This window comes from Molossus molossus, unplaced genomic scaffold (assembly GCF_014108415.1).
Source record: "Molossus molossus isolate mMolMol1 unplaced genomic scaffold, mMolMol1.p scaffold_m16_p_2, whole genome shotgun sequence".
Classification (NCBI taxonomy): domain Eukaryota; kingdom Metazoa; phylum Chordata; class Mammalia; order Chiroptera; family Molossidae; genus Molossus; species Molossus molossus.
Window position 1 is genome coordinate 117,088,237 of NW_023425355.1, and position 22,016 is coordinate 117,110,252.

Sequence of the window (22,016 nt, forward strand, 5' to 3'; positions counted from 1 at the left end):
CCACCTTTTCCCACACTATTGTCCGTGTCCATTGGTTATGCATATAAGTTCTTTGGTTTATTTCTTCCCACTCCCCCCCCAACCCCTTTCCCTTTGAGGTTTGTCAGTCTAGCAATGAATTTGTGCTTCTTAATCCCTTCACCTTTTTCACCCATTCCCCCAACCCCCTTCCCAACCGGCAACCAACAAAATGTTCTCTGTATCTATGAGAATGTTTCTGTTCTTCCTGTTCACTTTGTTTGCAGATTCCATTGTTGATAGATATGTATTCATTGCCATTTTGTTTGTTCATACATTTTATCTTTTTCTTCAAAAAGACCCTTCATCATTTCATATGATAACGGTTTGGTAGTGATGAACTCCTTTAACTTTTTCTTGTCTGGGAAAGTTTTTATATGTCCATCGATTCTAAATGACAGCTTTGCAGGATAGAGTAATTTTGGTTGTAGGTTCTTGGTTTTCATCACTCTGAATATTTCTTGCCACTCCCTTCTGGCTTGCAGTTTCTTTTGAGAAATCAGCTGACAGCCTAATGGGAACTCCCTTGTAGGTAACTAGCTGCCTTTCTCTTGCTGCTTTTAATATTCTCTCTTTGTCTTGAAGCTTTTGCATTTTGATGATGATGTGTCTTGGTGTGTGCCTCTTGGGGTTCATCTTGTTTGGGACTCTCTGTGCTTCCTGGACTTGTATGTCTGTTTCCTTCACCAAGTTAGGAAAGTTTTCTGCCATTATTGTTTCAAACAGGTTTTCGATTTCTTGTTCTCGCTCTTCTCCTTCGGGCACCCCAAGATGCGAATGTTGGCACACTTGAAGTTGTCCCAGAGGCTCCTTACACTATCCTCATTTTTTTGGATTCTTTTTCTTTTTGCTGTTCTGATTGGGGATTTTTTGCTTCCTTATATTCCAAATCAATGGTTTGCTCCTTGGATTTACATACTCTATTATCGAAGCTGTGTAAATTATTCTTTATTTCAGTTAATGCCTCCTTTAATTCTAACTGTGTATCCATGATTTCTAACTGGTCCTTTTTTATGCTCTTGAGGCCCTCCCTAAGTTCACTGAGGTTCTCACTAAGTTCATTGAGCATCCTTATAAGCAGTATTTTGAACTCAGTATCTGTTAGGTTGCTTATCTCCCTTTCGCTTAGTTCTTTTTTGGGGTTTTGTTCTGTTCTTTCATTTGGGACCTGTTTCTTTGTCTCCTCATTTTGGCTGCCTCCCTGTGTTTGTTTCTGTGTATTACTTAATGAGAGGTATGGGGCTCGTTGAGACCCGATGCTGCTCCTTTGAAAGAATTTAGGAAAAACCTGAAGCAGGATCCAAGACAGGCCAATCCTATGGTTAAGCAAGTGGCAACAGCTTGGGTGGGCTTGAAAGTTGTGTGGGGCACGGAGGGGCCTCAGGGAGTCAGCAGGGTGGGGCTACCAGTGTGAGCCAGGTTGCTGGAGTCCCAGATATGGCGACTGTCTGCCGCCCCCGGGGAAGGGCTCACCAAAGGAACAAAGGCCTCTTACAGCACGTTTGTCCCTGAGGAATCCCCCCCCCCCAGCCCTCGCTCCAGTGCCAAACAGCTCAGTTCTTCCCTGTATGTCTCTGGCGGCCCTCGAGCTGCCTCCCCTCCGAGCTCAGAGGGAGAGAGTCCGATGAGTCCGTGTGCGGGCCCTTTAAGGAGCTGCCTGGGGCTCCAGCCGCGTCAGCCTCCCTGAGCCTCAGTTCCCGCTGGTTTTTCCAGCCAGAAGTGATGGGGATTCTCTTCCTGGCACTGGAACCCTGAACAGGGCACCTGGTGTGGGACGGGGACCCCTCAGTCCTCAGGAAGGACCTTCCCAGCCGCCGGAGCCTCCTGATTTTTATCCACCACGCTTGGGTGTGGGACCAGCCTGTCTCGCTGCGGCTGCGCGGCCTCCACCCCTTGCGCCGCCGCCCGTCCTACCGGTCTGGATGTAGCTGCTTTTTTTTATTAATTCCGTAGTTGTACAACTTCCATTCAGCTTGATTTCAGGCGGTATTGAATGATGGTTGTTAGGTAGTTTAGTTGTAACTTTGATGTGGTTGTGGGAGGACGCGATACCGCCTTCGCCGCCATCTTGACCGAAAGTCAGGATGCATCTTTTCATGTGGTTATTGAACATTTACAAATCCTCTTACTTATTTTTAAATATAATTATTTGTCTTTCTAATATTGAGTGTAAGATTGCTTTATATAGTCTAATTTCAAGTCTTTTATCAAATATATGACTTAAAAATATTTTATTCCAGTCTGTGGCTTGTCTTTACATTTTTGTAATGATGTCTTTTAAAATGTAAAATATTAACTTTGATGAAATTCAATTGATCAGTTATTCTTGAGTGTATTATACATCATGCATTTGATGTCATATTTAAGACCTTTGTGCCTAACTCAAAGTCATAAAGATTTTTTCCTAGGTTTTTCTCTTAGAAATTTTATAGTTTTTACATCTAGGCATATAATCTATTTTGGATTAGTTTTTCTGCATGGTATATTGTAAGAATCAAAATTCTTTGCATTTTTTTTCGCATATGGTTATCCGATTGTCCTAGCACAATCTGTTGAAAAGATATCCGTTCCCCATTGAATTGCCCCAAATCAATAAAACATAAATGTAAGGGTTGTTACTGGACTCTATTATATTCATTTGATTGCTTATGTTTATGACAATACAATACTGTAAATATTATAGCTGTATAGTGAGCTGCAAAATCTAGTAGAGTAAATCTTTCAACTTTGCTCTTCAAAACTAACTTTATGATGGCGAATTCTTTTCATTTCCATACAAACTTTAGAATCAACATGTCCATTTCTAACAAAATAGCCTGCTTAGATTTTAATAGGATTTATGTTTACTTTTAGATTAATTTATAGACAATTCCTGTCTTAAAAATACCATATGATTTCACTTATATGTCTAAAGAAAAAGTAAATAGAAACAGACTCATAGATACAGAGAACAGACTGTGTTATCAGAAGGAAGGGTGTTGGGGGACAGCGTGAAAAGGGTGGGGAGATTAAGAAGTACAAATTGGTAGCTACAGAATTGTAACAGAGATGTAAATTACAGCATGGGGAATATAGTCAACGATATTATTATAACTATGAAAGATCAGGGGACCACTCTGTAGAGTGTGTGATTTTGATTTTCTAACCACTATGCTATACATCTGAATCTAATGCAGAATAATATTGAATGTAAACTGTAATTAAAAATAAATAAAATTTTTGAATTTTATAATCAATTAACATAGAATGTTTTACCATATATTTATATATGCTTTAATGTAGTTCAGCAATATTTTTCTAAATTTCAATACACATGACTGTCTTATACCTTTTTGATAAACATATTCCTGAGTATTTTATTCTTATTCATGTTATTGTTAATGGAATTACATCCTTCATTTCATTTTCAGATTGTTCATTGTTAGTATGTAGAAATATAGTTAATTTTTAATCTTAGATTCCAAAACCTTGCTGAATTTGTTTATTAGTTCTAGTAATTTTTCTGTAGATTCTTTAGGATTTTCTACATTCATATCATCTGCAAATAAAGAAGATATTACTTATTTCTTTCTAATGAGATAAATTCTTTTCCTTTTATCTTTCTTCTTTTCCTTTTTATTCCCCTACCTTCCTACTCCATTGGCTAGAATCTTCTATATAATGTTTACTAGAAGTCGTGAAAGTGGAAATCCTTGCCTTGCTCCTGCACTTAGGATGAAAGTATTTGGTCCTTTTTGCCTTTAAGTATGGTATTAGTTGTAGGAATTTTGTAGATGCCCTTTATTTGCCTGAGGGAGTTCCCTCTATTTCTAGTTTGTTGAGAGTTTTCCTATGAAAGGATATTCGATTTATCAAAAACTTTTTTCTGCATCTACTGTGATGATGCAGTGATTGCCTTTTATTCTACTGATATGATATATTACATTATTTTTGAAGGCTACAGAAACCTTGCATCCATAGGACAAACTCCACTTGGTTATGGTATGCGATCAGTTTTTGTTACCAAATTTGGTTTTCTAATATTTTATTAAGAATTTTTCCATCTATATTCATGATGGGGATTAGTCTCTTGTAGTGTCTTTGTCGAGCTTTGGTATTAGTATAATACTGGCCTCAATTTTCTGGAAAAAGTTTGTGAAGGATTGATATTATTTCTTCTTCAAATATTTGATGGATACCTGGGCTTTTTGTAGAGGGGGAGGAGATTTAATACCTTTACTTATTTTAGATCTATCCAGAATTTCTGTTTTTTAAAAAATTAATTTTAATAATTTGTGTCTTCCTAGAAATTTGTCCATTTCATATAAGTTGCCAATCCTGTTGGTGTACAGTTGTTCATAGTATTACCTTATAATAATTTAAATTTCTGTTATGTTGGTATTGATGTTCATCTCCTCTTTTATTCTTGATTTTGGTAATGTGTGTCCTCCCACTTTTTTTCTTAGCTAGTTTAGCTTAGTGGTTTGCATCTGGGGGTAATTTTTGTCCTTGATGGGATATTTGGTGATATCCAGAGATATTTTTGGTTGTCACACTCAGAGAGTGCTAGCTGGCATCTAGTGGTAAAAAAACAGGGATCTTTCCAAACATCCTACAATGCACAGAACAGTCCCCCCAACAAAGAATTATGCAGCCAAAAATGTAAGTACTGCCTGGACAGAGTGCCTCAGTTATTTGAGCACTGTCCTGTGTACCGAGAGGTTGTCTGTTCGATTCCCTGTCAGGGCAAATACCTGGGTTGAGAGTTCGGTTCCCAATAAGGGCACATGCGAAGGCAACCCATTGATGTTTCTCTCTCACAGCAATCTCTCTCTCTCTCTCTCTCTCTCTCTCTCTCTCTCTCTCTCCCCCCTTTCCTCTCTCTAAGGGGTCATTGGGTGAGGATTTTTTAAAAAATGTCAATATTGCTGAGGTTGAGAAACCATGGCTAAATGTTTTTCAATTTTGTGGATCTCAAAGATCCAACATTTTCCTTCATATATTGTAGCAATTCTGGATTCTGATTACTTTTAGCACTGAGGGTTGCTATTATGTGCCTCACATTGTTTGCTTTTTTGCTTAGTAACCTGGATGGACCAATCTATGGAATCCGTTTCTTGCTCTGTGTGTAGATGCCAATCTCTCTTCAGTTTTTAAAATTCTTGTTTGTATTTTAGCCCAACTTTCTATAGATCACCCCCATATGTGCATAGTTTAGTGATCGGTCAATAATTCTTTAGAGGTTGTGCTCAAACACCTCAAACCAGTGAGTCCCCAACCCTCTTTCAATTGTGAAATCTCTGTATTTTTTCTAGAGAAGCAGTTTTCAAGTCTCCTCCAGGTCTTACTTCCCAGTGAGTTTTCTCATGTCTTATTTGTGCACATGCTCGGGATCATGGTCAGCCAGGCATGATTCAACTTGAGGACCTTGTCAAGGCTGTGTTTGGCTGTCTCATTGATTGTATTTCCTGTTAAATCCTTTCTGGGTGATTTGTGGACCTATTGATTGTCCCAATCAGGAGCATAAACTCGGATTTGCTGAGTTGTTGGTCTTCTCTAATTATCCTACTAATTCCAGTAGCGTTTCTTACTAAATCACATAGGATTTTTTTTTTTTTTTTGTATTCAAGTATATTGTTAGAAAAAAATATACAATTTCATATCTTATTTATTATTTATAAAGATCACTTCATTTTCTTCTGTGATTGCAATTAACAGAAACTTCAAAACAATGTTGATTAATATGTAATAGTGGGAATATGTTTTGTTCTTTATTTTAATGGAAATGGCAATATCATTTCAACATTTAAAATTATATATACTATGGGTTTTTTGACATGTAGTATTTTTTATTTACACTTTTATTGTTGAAAGTACTACAGATGTTCTCCCTTTTTTCCCCCATTGATCCTCCCCCTCCTCCCAGCTTCCACCCTCCTCCTGCTTTCCCCAAACTAATGTCTGTGTCCATTGGTCATGCATATATGCATATAAGTTATTTGGTTTATTTCTTCCCTCCTCCCCAAACCCATCCCTTTGAGGTTTGTCAGTCTGTTCCCTACTTCTATGACTCTGGATCTATTTTGGTCAACAGCTTATTTTTGTTCATGATATTCCATAAATAAGTGAGATTGTGTGGTACTTGTCTTTCTCTGACTGACTTATTTTGCTCAGTACAATATTATCCAGGTCCTTTCATGTCATCTCAAAGGGTAAGAGATCTTTCTTTCTTATAGCTGCATATTATTTTGTTTGCAGATCTTAGCTATTGTGAATAGTGCTGCTATGAACATAGGGGTGCATATATTCTTTCTGATTGGTGTTTCAGGCTTCTTAGGGTATATTCCTAGAAGTGGGATCACTGGGTCAAATGGCAGTTGCATTTTTAATTTTTTGAGGAAGCACCATATTGTTTGCCATAGTGTGGCTGCACCATTATATTTTAAAATTTTTCACCTGAGGATATGTTTATTGATTTGAGAGAGAGAGAGAGAGAGAGAGAGAGAGAGAGAGAGAGAAATTGATGTGAGAGAGAACCATCAATTGATTACCTCCTGTATGTGCCCTGATAAAAAATCAAACCTGTAAACTTGGGGTGTTTGGGGTGATGCTCCAATCAACTGAGACATCCAGCCAGGACTAAAGTCAAATTGTAATTGTTTATATTTGTATTTTATTAGTTATAACTGTAAAATTTTGTCAATAGTTTTTAGTAGCTAGTAAAATAGCTTTGTATTTTTCTTTTAATATCTTGAAATATTAATTATGTAGTAGTATTCTTGTATAGATTAATGTTTCCATTCATACTTAGTATAAAACTTACCCTTATTGCTATATTTTTATTCACTCTATTTTACTTAACATTATATTTCAAGTTTTGTATATTCATAAATTAGTTTAACTTGTAGTTTTTTAACTATTTTTAAAATCAAGTTTGAGTATGAAGTTTATAATAGTTTAAAATGATCAATTTGAAGATTTTCAGAATTTTTTAAGATAGAAAACAATTTAATACTATAGGAGATAGCTGTTTTTCAAAGGTCAAATAAAAGTAACCTTTGAAACTATTTGATCTCCTCATCCATCCCCCCTTTTTTTGATGATCGATTTTAAAATACTTCCCCTGTTTATACTATAGTAAATAACATTGGATTGTTAGAACTCTACGTTTCTTGGCTTGCTTTGGAAAAACTACCTTAATGTCATTTAATATTTGTATCATATCTTTCTTCCATGGAGCTCAAATTGCATTATAGCAATTATAGACCACAGAATATCAGAATATTAGAAATAGAAGGAACCTTACCAAAATCTAATTCATCCTTCTCATTTTATAAATGAGTTCACTTATACATTAATTTTCCAATAATTTAGCCTCAATTAAGAAGGTAGTTTATTGAGGGTAACTTGAGATGTAGAAATGTTCATATAAAATACATAGTCAGATTAAATCAGGTAATATTTCATTTAGGAAATGTTGATATTTCCCATTTCCCAGGTTTAAGTAACATGCTTTTAGACAGGAATTGAAATCCCCAACAGGTGTTTCTTAGGGATAATCTTTACAGATTAACCTGATTACCTCGTACCTTTTCTAAATCATTCCTCAGTTATTTTTCTATGTTGAGTGTGAAGACCAATAGGAAGAGATCATCATACATCCTCACTTTACCCTCAACTCATCTTCACATAAAAGTGGACAGGTTTGGAATAAGATCATGCCTTTTCTTCATGATCATTAAGACTCTCTTCAGCATCCAACTTACCAAGTCTTTGTCTAAAGCCCCAGGGACAGACTTGCTCCTTAAATTTACAGTATCTTCTAAATCTTCTGCAAATGACCCACTCAAATCTAACTCAGATTGACTCCGATCTGGAGGAAGGAAGAGAAAAGGAAAAATATGAATCAGCTTATTTTTTAGAAGGTTTAATTATAAATCTTTCATCTTTATTTCAATTCTTTCTATGCATGGGGCATAGATAGTGTTATAAATGCAACAGTCAGTAACTTTATGCTATTTATGCTAACATATTTCCATTTTAATAGCATTTTTAAATTCCCTTGGGCTGAATTACCAACACTGATATGTTCATTTCTCATTTGACTATAGGAGACTAAATACTCTATTATAAAATGTTAATTTTAAGGTGTTTAAGTTTTCGGTTTTGCTCATAGATTTTGAAAAATTCTCTTAGAATGGACCCTTAAGGTTAGAAAAACAAAACATTAACCACTCTTGATTTTAAAATTTAGAGAATTCACAGAAAAGGGAGTGGCTATAGGTAAATTGGGAGAAAGTTCTATTTCTTTAGGCACCAGAACATTCTTTCATCAGAAGAACGACTTGTTTTTGAAAATATAAGTCAAAGAAAAAATACACTAGTCAGTAATGTCGTGGACAGCTTACCAAGACACAGTTTATTTCCACAGAACAGTTCTCTGTCAAAGCCCTGCTGATATAGATATAGTTGCTTATAGATGAGAAGATTTAAGAGAGCAATCAAGTATAAATAAGTTTGAAATGGTAAATGATATAATACAGAAGTATTTCACATAGTGCCTGACACAGAGTATGTACTCAATAAACAGGAGGTGGTCAGTATAAGTAGTAGAAATATACCCTAAGAAGTTGGCTTCTTGGCTAGTTTAAAAGTTTTCATTTAATAGATGAATTGATTTTCTAGTCCTAAACAAACTACAACAATAACCACACTCATTTAGAGAACCCTTTGGGAGCTACCTGACTAGGAGAGACTCCCTGATTCATCATATAGAATCCAGATTTAGGCTTTATGCAAATGTCATCATTGGGTAACAAGCAACAATTACGTGTTGAGGATTTTGTCATGATTCTACACATGGGACACAAACTTCAGAATTATACCAATTTATCTGAAGAGTTTCCTTATTTTTAGGTAATAAAATTTCAACATAATGCCTGCTTCATAGTATTATTGTGATGATGAAGTGAAACTATATATTTGAATGTGCCACACAAACAAAAGGGGTTATTATTAATACTTTAATACTGCTTTCAAATACTTCTTTATTTAAACAATGAAATAATTAATTTGTCTAGATATTGAACATTGCTGACCACCAAATCAAGAAGGATTACCATTGCAATTTGTTAGAAATTAAAATTTAAGTTAAACATGCATGTTAAAATATCTAAGATAATCATTAAAAGGTAGAAATAGTGTATATACTAAACTAGAAGAATAAAAAAATGGAATGGGGTGGGAAGACATCAATCTAGAAGGCAGTAGAGAAAAAACGAATACAACCTAGAACAAAAATGAGGTGAATGGAAGATATAAAGTAAGGTGGTAGAATTAAATCCAAATCTATAGGCAATTAACATAAATGACAATTGATAAAACTCAGATAAAGTTTATGGTACATAAATTATATTTAAATAAAGCTATTAATTTTAAAAATGATTATTTCCTTGAACTCTGGGCAAATGTCCTTTGTCTTTCATATCAAATGAGCCAATTATATTTCTTACACTTTTATACTGACATTTGGTATAGCTCTGAAACTTGTCAGTGATGCCTAGCAAATGTACACTTAAGAAATTGATTTTGCATAAATGTCAGAGGCTTAAGACATCACCTGGAACAACGTTTAAGCAGTTCTTATGGAGTGGGCCTACTACCGTGGGTCAATCAGAATGGACAATTTTTTTCTAAGGCATGCAACATCCACTTAATACCATACAAGAAAGTCAGCTCCACCTGATTTAGTCGTTTTTTGTTTTTTTTTTTCAACGAAGTAGTCATATTGTAAATACCCACCTGAGGAGAGGGAGGCCTGGGACACTGCTATCGAAGGTGTACCAGAAGTGTTTCTGCGATGATTCTTTGTGAAGTCCTCAGAGGTGCCTTCAATGACAGCCGAATCCATCGAATTTTCAAAACCATGCTCCTTCTCACAAAGTAAAAAAAAAAAAAAATATATATATATATATATATATATACACACACACACACACACACACACACACACATCCCTACATTATACTGACAGTAATTTACTTTAAAATCTTTCCATAGACATATACTTCCGTATAACCACATTTAAGTGTGTATTCTTTAAGAGAGAGTTGATATTTGGAGGACCCTCATCAGAGTCCATATAACTCTAAAACTTACTATCAATAATTACTCTCTAAAATCTATACCAAGAGGTTTGTTAATTAGCATGAAAGTCATTGGAAATCATTTTTCATTCACAAAATTAGGGAGCATTCTACTATATGGTTAGCAAGAAAGATGATGCAGGTACCTCCAACTTCCATGAACTACGTATAAGAATCTGGCAAGCTTCATACACTCAGAGCAGTACCCTCAGAGTAAGCTTAGAACTCTGGTCCTATGCTTGTACCTCTTTCAACACTCTCTCTTCAACCACCCCTTACCTCCCCCACAGGCATTTAACAGAAGATAGTGCCACTTTTTTCATTTAGCAGGCTGGATGATCAGAACATGGCTGGTTACATTGTTATTGAAATGAAACTTTCATAAAAGGTACTTATCAAAGTTCATAAAAGAATGGGGGCCTTCCCAATTTATAGGAATAGGTGATTTTTGGGTGCCTACTTACTAATAAATGCTTGTATATGTGGCAGAATTCAGTCTGAGGAGTTGCTTTCATTGTAACATATAGTAAAGGAAAACTCTGTCCCAAATTTTCTTGGGCCCTCCGGGGCTTGGCTATTGTATCACTCCAACTTTGCTTAAGCATCGAGAAACTAATTTTGAACTTTTTAGAAACTAGGTTGGTTTAAATGTCCATGGAAATGATACCATGCTGTGATAATGATAAAATCTAAAGAACAAATTTAATTACTCTTTCCATAAACAATCAAAAATGCTTTTAAAACTCTTATAAGAAGGAATTCCCTTCTTGTTGCCCTATATTTAGCCCATACCTTAGTCACTGAAGGAAACTTTGATGAACTCACTCCAGAGATGTGGCTCTCACTTGCTTAGCTTACTAATCAGTGCACCTTCAATATAAACTGTTTTTGGTCTTTAACATTTTTTAATACTTACTCCCTGTAGCAGGAAAAATATAGCTCCTAATTAATTGTCATAGACCACTGAGGTTTATCATAAGACTGTCAGAGGTCAAACAGATGAATTAGTTTAGGTTAGTTTTCGACACCTCTTCAAAACATTGTTCACACATACAGTCCTCCAAGAAGCAAGACCAACTTCCTTAGTGGCAATGATGTTGACAGGAAATATTCCAGTTGGCACTCTGAGAGTATCATTACTAATGAACACTAATTTGCCAATTAATATTATATAGTCATTAACATGCAATATATACCCTGGAGATTCAGGATGTGAAACCTAAAATTAACAAGTTACATTATAGCAGAGGACAGGTAGAGACTTTGATATTCTAAGAGTTCTCCATTTAAAAAACTTTTCTTGCATGCTAAAGCAAAAAAACAAAAACAAAACAAAAACATTAAAACAAAGAGATGCTGCGAAATGGGACAAATTGAGAAGTTGTTACCTTGATTGTCATCTCACTTTGTATACTGCTTCCCTTCATCCCTTCATTGTGAAAGAGCAAATGTACTTCTTCTTTTTTTTTTTTTGGTACGTGCCCCTAGCGGGAACCAAACCCAGGACTCTCTGGTCTGCAGGCTGATGCTCCAACCGCTGAGCCAAACTGGCCAGGGCGCAAATGTACTTCTTAAAGTACTGTTCTGTCTTATGTTTATTTAACAAAAAATATTTCTCTTTGCCTCACATTAAAAAAACTAGCTAGATCAGCTAGAATGCAAGAGTTAGATCAACACAGGCAACTGCCTAAATATATGTACATATATTCAATCCAGTTCCAGGGAATTTCTATTGGGAAAATCTATATGTTGTTTAAAAAAAAGTGTTCATGTAGAGGCTGTTAGTTTTGAGGGCATTAGCCCATGACAAGGGTGACTTTTCCCCCCTCAAAAATGGTACAAAGGAAGATAATCCTTTTTTGAGAACAAATATGACTAACTTACTGGTTATTGAACTGAAAGTCTCCTGCTGCCTACTGATTCAGCTGTCCAGCTGTTAAAAGTTTAAAAAGACTTCTGTCTCAGTTGTAAACAGCACTACTCCCAGTCTACCCCCTCCTCTGTGCTCCTTCTCCTCCACAACCTTAGTTTTCCCCATAATCCAAGTAATGTATGGAGTATAAGGGCCCCCAAGATACTGCCCCAGACTTGTGCCAGTGTCTGCTCTGGTTATTCAGTTTCCCTGCCATACCAGTTGCTAAATATTTTGAGCATCATTCCTTGTTAGGTGGCGAAAGAAATGAGTGTAATTATCAACTATCCATATATTTTTCTGGCTATTGAATAGTACTGCTTGTTGACCTTAATATAAATATTTAAGAAGTATTAAATATGCTTTTTATCTTATTAGCAAGTACAATTTAGACTACACATGTTTAAATATATCTATAATTATTATTTAATTTGTCTGAATGCCTTTTGGCTCTTCCTTAAAAAAATCTGTAGAATTTGATTGCTCACAACCTCCACTTCTATCTTCTGTTCTGAAACCCAGTCTCTGCCATAGCCTCCTGGCTTATACTCTTGTTCCCCTATACAGCTCCCAGATCCTGTGTAAACAGAAACCAGATCATGTCACTCCTCTACTCAAACCCTCCAACTACCCCCATCTTACCCAGAGTAAATGCCAAAGTACATACTGTGATCTACAAGGTCCCATATGGCCCTATTACCACTTTGAACTCATTTCCTAGTACTCTTCTCTTTATTCATTAACAATAGCCATACAGCCTGTCTTGTTCTTCCTTGAACATACCAGGCATGCTCACACCCCAGAATCGTTGCACTGGTTGTTCTTCCAACGGCATTAAAAATACTTTAGATAGCCCAGCCGGTGTGGTTCAGTGGTTGAGCGTCGACCCATGCATCAAGAGGTCACCAGTTCAATTTCTGGTCAGGGCACATGCCTAGGTTGTGGGCCCAATCCCCAGTAGGGGGCATGCAGGAGGTGGCCATTTGATGTTCTCTCTCATCAATGTTTCTCTGTCTTTCCCCCTTTCTGTAAAATCAAAATAAAGTAAAAAATATTTAAAAAAATACTGTAGATACTGATTGAGCAAAGACACTGATTTTTCAAGGAGGCTGACTATAAGTAATTGGAATAGCCATTTGTTAATGTACCTGCTGAATATCAGTGGTATTCCCGCCTGGAGGAATTATTTGCCTCAGACTCCTGCATGGTTAATTCCTTCACTTTCTTCAAGTCCTTTGGTGACCAGGACTCACATATAGCAGGCCCTCATTAAACATTGGCTGACTCAAAAAACTATAGTTTGTGTATATATATATGGTTTCCTGCTTAATCAAAAAATCTGGTAGATGTTCATTCATTCAAAAGAACAACTTTTGTATTATATATTATATATTATGTATCGTATATTATATATTATATACACATATATTATACAATTTAAGTCTTCATTATGCATTAACCCCTTATTTTAACAGATGTATAGAAAATAAAGGTAGAAAAGTATTTCAAGATTCTACTTTTCCTGATTTTAATCAGTTTGGAAAAATTTTAGTGCAGTCAACATCTTGAGAAGTAGCACGGAGGATCAAAATCAAAGACTTCTAAAATTTATTTATATTTTGTTTAAACCATATAGCCATTTAAAACTCCATCATATATATTCCACCTTTGAATCTGTTTCTTCCTTTTCCTTCTTGCTGTAGGCCTCCTGCAGGGAGCTAAGGATGCAAGAGGTTCAGTCCTGATAAAGAAGATTCATTATAAACAACATACACTGAGATAGAGAGCTGAAACTCAGTCATGGTGGTGAAGTCGAATCTCAGAAGCCTGATGTCCCTTCATAGTTGTGTACTTACTCTACTGCTGACTGAGGCCATGCTGTGTATGCTTGGGGCTGGTGACCTCTGAGTGACTGGGGTCATACCACTGCTGTGGCTGCTCTTCGGGGTCCCAGGACCAACTTCCTGGTCATTAAGATCTGATGAACCAGTGCTTCCTCTAAATGAGAAAGAATATTCTGAATTAACATGGAAACAGAGCAGCAATCAAAGACAATATCAGTTAAAAGCTTACCAAAGAATAATGATGACATGTGAACCACATGAAATACACCAGAGCCACACTGGAACTGGTCATAAACTATCATAGCACCCCCTTCCTCAAAGACCTTCAGGGGCTCACTTAGGTTCAACCCTATTTGTCTGACTTTAGAGTCTTTATCATTGGGCTCCACCCTACCATTCCAACTATATTTCCCACTATTCACCAGCATTCTCTCAGCTAGTCCAGGTACCTTACTATCTTGTCAACTCACTATGCTCATGGTTACGCTTCTAATTCTACGGCTTTTGCTCATGTTCTCCCCACCTGAAATGCCCTATTTATCACTCCCTGTTCATACAAATCTTGCCTATCTTTCTTTCTTTCTTTCTTTCTTTCTTTTTTTTTGTATGTGCCCTTAGCGGGAACCGAACCCAGGACTCTCTGGTCCTCAGGCCAATGCTCCAACCATTGAGCCAAACTGGCCAGGGCAAATCTTGCTAATCTTTCAAGGCTCATGTGAAGTCCAGCCTCCCTCACCAGACCTTTCCTGTCAATCACAGGCCTTGTAAACCTCTGCTCTACTCAATTCCTATTGACTTACAGTCTTTGCTGAACTATGTAGCACTTGACTACACAATGCCTAGTATGGCCCCCTAATTGATCCACATATGTGGGCCTGGGTGCCTCTTTCAACTGTGAACTCCTTGTGGAAAGAGTTAATGATGTATTTATCATAATATCTCCAGCACCTTCATAGTGCCTTGTTGCAAAGGAGGCACCTAGTACATATTTAATCAAAGATTGAAAATTATATTTTATTTCTGTGTTTAGTGACTGACTCATGGTGCACATTTAATAAATGTGGTATGAAATAATGACATTTGGTAAATGGGCTTGACTCACTTTCATGTTTGCTAAAAGTGATGCAATTCCATGCAATAATAATAAATGAAAAAATAGTTCCTGCCCTTAAGGCAATCAAAAAATTTCTCATTAAATAGAGATTCATAAGTAAATATAAGTTTTCACAAATTAGAGTTGAAGAGAGTGTTTGTTCTTATTTTATTCTTTACCGTCAGTGAGTACAAAATATGCTGTGGTAAAATATAAGCTCTTATGTATTTCACTCTTTCAGTTACTATTTTAACAATTTATAAGTGCACCTATAATAATGAATATCTTATTGTAAAAGCACAGCAGTGATAGTGATTAGGGCTTACATTTGAGCCAATCAGAAGAGAGACAGAAATGAAGGAAAGCTGTTTTTTTTTTTTTTAAATGTCTGACTTCATGTGTTATTACTGGAAGATAAATCTGGCAGAAGAAAGAATCAGCAGTAACCATCAGAGCTGTCAATCACAGATCATAAATTTTTTCAAGGCTATGCACCAGAGAAGCTACCAAAATCAAATATGTCCTGACTAATACTACCAGCCACCACCACCCTTGATAATTATGCAAATAGTGGCTGTATTTACTAAGTATTTTCTAAGGTTAGATACTTTCCATTCACCAACATCTCTGTTTTAATAAGGTGTTAATGTTCCTCTTTTAAAGATGAAGAAACTAAGTCTTAGAGAGACTAAACAATTATTCCATGTGTGTACACACACATGTGCACACACACACACACACACACACACACACAAACACCACACCACCACCACACTGTCCAACAGTTAATACATGACAAAGTCAGAATTAAAACAGAATATTCTGTCTACCTAAAGCCTGTGTTCTTCAATTTTCTCATACTGTTTGCTCATCATTTCATCAAGATCAACTTGTTATAAGCAATTAGGCTCTACACTGACAGAGTAAGCTATCAAGAAGAAGATAATAAAAAAATCAGAGAGCTGGGAATTTGATTAAATGAACTATGAAAATTCTCTGGTGGAATTCCTTTGATATTACATAAAAACAGTCTCGGCTTTGTCTTTCTAGAGATGGCACTCTGAATAAATTATAGTACTATGGACTCTCCTCAGGAGGGGTCGAAGACTGTGACTTTTGATTCAGACAACAAGAAAATAAAATTTTATGATTAAACAGATTAAATTAGTTCTAAGTTCCTTGGTGATTTTCCTGAGTCCTCCAATCACAGGTACTACGTTTATGCATTTGACAACAGTTAACCATATTTGTACCATTTCAGTTAATTCTGCTCATCTCAGAAGTCCCATTTAGAAGGGACTTAAAGACCTACCTAGTAATGCTGTGCTGTGACTATAGGTCTCTACTCTCAAAACAATATTACCTCAAAAAATCTCTCGGCCTACTATTTTAGGTAAAATCTCCCTTGGGAAAAACAAAAAAGGCTAGGAGTGGATCTTGCAGAAATGAGCCAAGAAGTTATGATCCAAAGGGATGTGTGTGGATATTTACACTTTTGTCTGTGCTGAATATTCTCCCTAATCCAAGCTGGTTTGAAAAAGTCCCCATTATAGATTAGCCTTACTAGAATCAAAAGATTACTTATGTAGAAGCTCTGGAAGAAGTTGATTAATTGTGATAATGACATTCAAAAGGCTATCCTCTAATAAGGAAAAAAAAATCTTGTGATTGCTAAGTCAGCTACTGGAAACTATTGTTACCAGAAGCATGATCTCAAAAATAACATATACTTTCACATTTGCTCCTGACATTTACTCTGAGGTCTTCAAAATTATTTTCCTCTGAGTTGGCTGTTTCAGTTGATTAAACTAAAAAATATTTTATGTATTAGGAAAGAATATCATAAATATTTGGGTGGCAACTCTTTTGGATGTTATGTAAAATATTACATAAAATACGCAATTCTTCTCCACTTAAATAGGAAAAGGGTAAAAGTTTCATCAAGTCTAAATTAGAGAAGTTTACAGTTCAATGAGCTTTTGGTGATTCAGATATCATGTTATTGATATTTAAATTAGAAATATTAGAAATTTGTGCCAACAAAAATTGAAGTTAAATTTTGCTTAAGAAATAACTAGCATGAAAGGTGCATTTATTTTGTTCTAATAGGGCCCAAACTGTGGGGATATGACATTGTCTTGGGAGCTTAGATATTCTGGGTTATTTGAAAGACACACTTCCGAGAGTAGGAAAAAGTCTCATTTAATTTAGCTTAAAAAGTCTCATTTAATTTAATTTAACATATTTAATATACGTCAAAAGAATTTAGTTTTATCTCTAATTTCATGCTGGTTTAAAACCTCAATAATGGCTTCCTCAATATATCCATTTTTAGAAAAAGGATCCAAGGATAGGGGACAGAGACTATAATTTAATGAATTGCCTTATAGTTTACATAAATATTTCCCAGGAGTTATAGTCTAGAAAGAACATTCCAGGAACCAACCTCCCCAGAATGGACTAATAATGTTGAACCTGTGCCTGAATAGTTAATGGGTGCTCCCCTAATAAAGATCAGAAAAAGGCAGCATTAACCTGAGAGATACTAATACTCATTGGGACAATGAGGCTAGTGTGTAGCATAACAGAGATTGCATGATATTCTTCCTGTGGTTTATGAGCTATCTTAACTTCTTTAATTATTTCAGATCTGAAATGAATATGTAAGAAAGATGAACAATGGAGGTTGTAGTTAGAAAGTGAGGCAAGCCTACAAAATGAGAAAAAGATGTTAAAAATGATAAAGAAATGGGGAAAAAAAGTTTAACATAGCTCAACCTTCCACTCATTGGTGATCCCAAAATGCTATGTCTTTGTCACCCTTGGCTGCATATCAGAAACAAAGGGAGAGATTTTAAAAATGTTCATGTTATATCTGAGACTAATCACACAAGTATGGGTTTCTAAATTTAAAAGAAACATACTCTTGCCCTGGCCAGTTAGGCTCAGCAGTTAGAGAGAGAAGGGTCAGCCTGCAGAGAGAATGGTCATAGGTTTGATTTCTGGTCAAGGGCATGTGCCTCAGTTGCAGGTTTGATCCCTGGCCCTGGTGGGGGTTATGCAGGAGACAACCAATTGATGTTTCTCTCTCTCTCCATATCCCCCTTCCACTCTATCTAAAAACCAATGAAAAATGTCGTCAGGTGAGGATTAACAAGAATAAATAAATAAATACATAAATAAACAAATAAAAAAAAAACTCTTTGGAAAGGTCAACACATCCCAAAACATTTTCAGGTATTGGGTACATGAGAATATATGTGTGTGTATGTATATATGTATGTATATACTTAGGCACAGGTGAACTATTATAGGAGTTCTTGAATGCAGAATTAAGGAAGTAGAGAAATGAGAAAGAAGCAGAAATTCATCTGGCAGCTCCAGCTACAGTTTCCTCTGAAGCCACTGGATTTCTGTGGCTTAATTACATGTATGTTTCCTTCCTTTTCCCTTTTGTAGAAAGGACTAAAGCACCTCTCCAATTTGATTTACTAAAACAAAGACTGATTTGTTGTGTGTGTGTGTGTGTGTGTGTGTGTGTGTGTGTGTGTGTGTGTCTTTGGTTTCAAAATATTTAGGGTTTCCTAAAAGGATCTGTTTACTTAAAAAGACTCCAAAATAGGGGATATAACAGAGGGAAAATGGTGGTGGAGTGAATGGAAGCTACACAGACCGTCTTCCAGGAATTACAACTAAAAATAAAGACAGGTCAGCCCTGGCCAGTTTGGCTCAGTGGTTAGAGCGTCGACCTGTGGTCCTGAGAGACCCTGGTTCGGTTCCCGCTAAGGGCGCGTACCTCGGTTGCAGTTTGTCCCCGGCCCTGGTCGGTCGTGCGGGTGGCAGCCATTCGATGTGTCCCTTTCACATCGATGTTTCTCTCTCTCTCTGTTCCTCTCTCTCCCTCCCACTCTACCTGAACAAAAAAATGGGAAAATGTCCTCGTGTGAGGATAAAAAAATAAATAAATAAATAAAGACAGGTCATTGGGAAAAACCAACTGAAGAGCAGATGGAGAGAACCCTAATAACCAGGGACATAAAGAGGACCCCAGATTGAGATTGGTAGGATCTGTGGAGGTGCAAGAGGGCTGGCTGGGTGCTCACGGGCAAGTTCCCTCTGAGAACTTGGGGGTTAAATCCCCAAGCCAGCTCCCCAGCACAGAGTGGTGGAACTGGAAAAGGTGCCCTCATAACACTGGGCTGACAAAAATCACCAGAGCAGAGGTTTTGTCCAGCAGGGAGGGGCACAGGGAACACTGGCACTTCCTGAAGGGCCAGTGCACTAAATTACAGCTATAGCCACTCACATTGGGCTCCAGCAGAGGGAGGGTGGACCGGACTGGAGCTGTGTGAAGAGAGTTGGGGGTTTGTGGCACTGGGGAGAAAGCTGGGAGGTAGGTCATCAGAAGCTCTATGCTGAGTCACTCCCCCCAAAGGCAGTAGCTATCTCCCTCAGGAAACCCATTCCCACCAGAGCAACTTTAGTCTGGGGGGAAAGCAACTGCCCCTCCCATGGGAATTTAATACTTGCCAGCCAGGAGAAGTGCAACCTGAGGCTCATTAACAGCCATAGACTGCCTGCCACCTACTATGCTTAGAAGAGCCTCTGAAGGCTTTGAGCCTTGGACCTAGCTCTCAGATGTTGAGTTTTGTGGCTCTGGGGACTGAGCTGTGAAGACTGAGGCCTGGTTCACTGCAATGAGCCATTAACCCACACTGCAGGAACCATTTTCCTCAGAGTGCTCTCATCAAAGCAGCTATAGCCCAGGGTAGGGGGGAGCCAACTGATCCTCTCCTGGGAAATTAACCCAACCTTGCCAGGGGAAGTACAACCTGAGGCTCATTAACTGCCAGAGACTACCAGCCAGCCTGCAGGCAAAGATGAGTGGGTACACTGACCTTTAGGCTCAGCTTGTGGTCATTGGTCATTGGGTTTCAAGGCTCTGGGGTCAGAGCTGAGAAGGTGGCTGCCTGGGCCCCAATGCTGAGTCATTAACCAATGCTGCAGAAACCATTTTCTTCTCAAAGCAGCTTTAGCCCAGGGAAAAGCAATTGCTCTACCCACTGGAAATCCTCTTACCCTGCTCATTGGGGCAAATTTTATTCAGTTGAGGGCTACAACCTGAGGCTCATTAAGTAACTGAGACTAATAGCCTGCAGGCAAAGGCTTGGGGATAATTAAATTTTTGCCTGGCCTGAGACTCTACCCAGAAAAGTAAGACTAGACAATGGTGTTCAGCGTGGTCCCGTCCATACTCATACAAATCCAGCAGAGAGAGCCACAATCAGCAGAACATTGATACAGGGAAATTTTGGCAGGCTCCAAACCCTCGTGAGACAGCCAAAATAGTGAAACAAAGAAACAAATCCCAAATGAAAGAACAAGAGAATTCTACAGAGGAAGGAATAAATGCAATGGAAATTATCAAATTATCAGATGTAGAGGTCAGAGTAATGATTATGAGAAAGGTCAACAGCCCTGGCCGGTTTGGCTCAGCGGTTGGAGTGTCGGACTGCAGACCAGAGAGTCCCAGTTTGGTTCCTGCTAGGGGCAGGTACCAAGAAAGAAAAAGAGAGAGAGAGAGAGAGAGAGAGAGAGAGAGAGAGAGAGAGAGAGAGAGAGAGAAAGGTCAACAACATGAGTAAAGATATAGAAACAATTAAAATAAATCAACTGGAAATGAAAAACAACCAAGCGGAAATGAAGAATGGCCTAGCAGAAATAAAGAACACATGGGAATAAATAACCAGCAGATTAGAGGAAGCCAAGGATCTGATCAGCAAATTAGAATCTCTTACCCTTTGAGAGGACATGGAGGGACCTGGAGAGTACTATGCTGAGCGAAATAAGCCAGTCAGAGAAAGACAAGTAACACATGATCTCACTTATATGCAGAATATAATGAACGAAATAAGCTGATGAACAAAATAGACCTAGAGACATAGAATTAGGGAACAGACTGACAAACCTCAGAGGGATGTGGTGTGCGAGGGGTGGGAAAAGATAAACCAAATAACTTATATACACATATGCACAACCAATTGACAAGGACATTAGGTTGGGGAAAGCAGGAGGGGTGTGGTAGCAAGGAGAGGGGGTCAATGGGGGAAAAAAGAAGACATCTGTAATAGTTTGAACAATAAAAAAATAAAAATAAGTGAATAAAATGGACGACATAATCACCATGAAAGAGGGACTCTAACTATATGAAGAAAAAGAAGTTAAGAACAGCTAGAACTTTCACTCTGATAATATTTCATCAGGAAAAAGCAACAGAAAACCAGCTTGGAGGACCATATAACCAGGGACACTGACTCAATCCTGGTAGGATTGTGGAGGCACGAGAGTGGAGCTGGGAGCCCACAGACAGCAGAGGCCTTAGATGTGAGCAGTGCCCTTGGGGTTACACTCCCAAGCATCTCCACAGCACAGAGCCAGGACAGACACTAAAATAGCCATAGCCACTCACCTTGGGCTCCGGCAGAGGGAGGGTGGACTGGACTGGAACTGTGTGGGGACACTTGGGATTTGGAGGGCACTCAGAGCTTTTGCTAAGTTGGGGCCACTCAGGACAGTGGTCATCTTGCTCCTTCCCAGGGCTCTGGGGAGAGGCTATGGCCCTTCCATTGGAGATTCTACCCTACCCAGTGGCCATTGAAATACAAATTGAGGTTCATTAACAATCAGCATCTGCCCCACCCTCAGGAAATCCCCTTACCCTGAACACCTGAGGGAGTTTTTCATTCAACTGAGAAGCCAAGGCTCTTCAAGTAACTGCAACTAATAGCCTCCAGGCAAAAAGCTAGAGAATAACTGAACCATTCCTGGGCTTGCAACTCGAACCAGGAAGGTAAGACTTGACAGTGGTGTTTAACATAGGTCCTCTGTCGCTCATCCAAATCCAGGAGAGAAAGTGACAAACAGCAGAACACCAACATCACAGAGAAAATTTGGCAGGCTCCAAAACCCACGGAGATAGGCAAAATGGTGACACAAAGAAACAAATACCAAATGAAAGAACAAGA

General features: G+C 37.7%; 1 protein-coding gene across 2 annotated transcripts in view; it reads right to left on the bottom strand.

Annotated features, from left to right (window-relative positions):
• Positions 1-22,016, bottom strand: part of SYTL5 (synaptotagmin like 5) — a 119,769-nt gene that overhangs the window by 35,986 nt on the left and 61,767 nt on the right. For both annotated transcript variants that reach the window (XM_036271460.1, XM_036271458.1), the window contains exons 6-8: positions 13,911-14,052; positions 9,799-9,928; positions 7,764-7,870 (exon numbers count right to left, since the gene is read on the bottom strand). In XM_036271460.1, the coding sequence (XP_036127353.1) occupies positions 7,764-7,870; positions 9,799-9,928; positions 13,911-14,052 (379 nt within the window). The remainder of the gene's footprint in view (positions 1-7,763; positions 7,871-9,798; positions 9,929-13,910; positions 14,053-22,016) is intronic.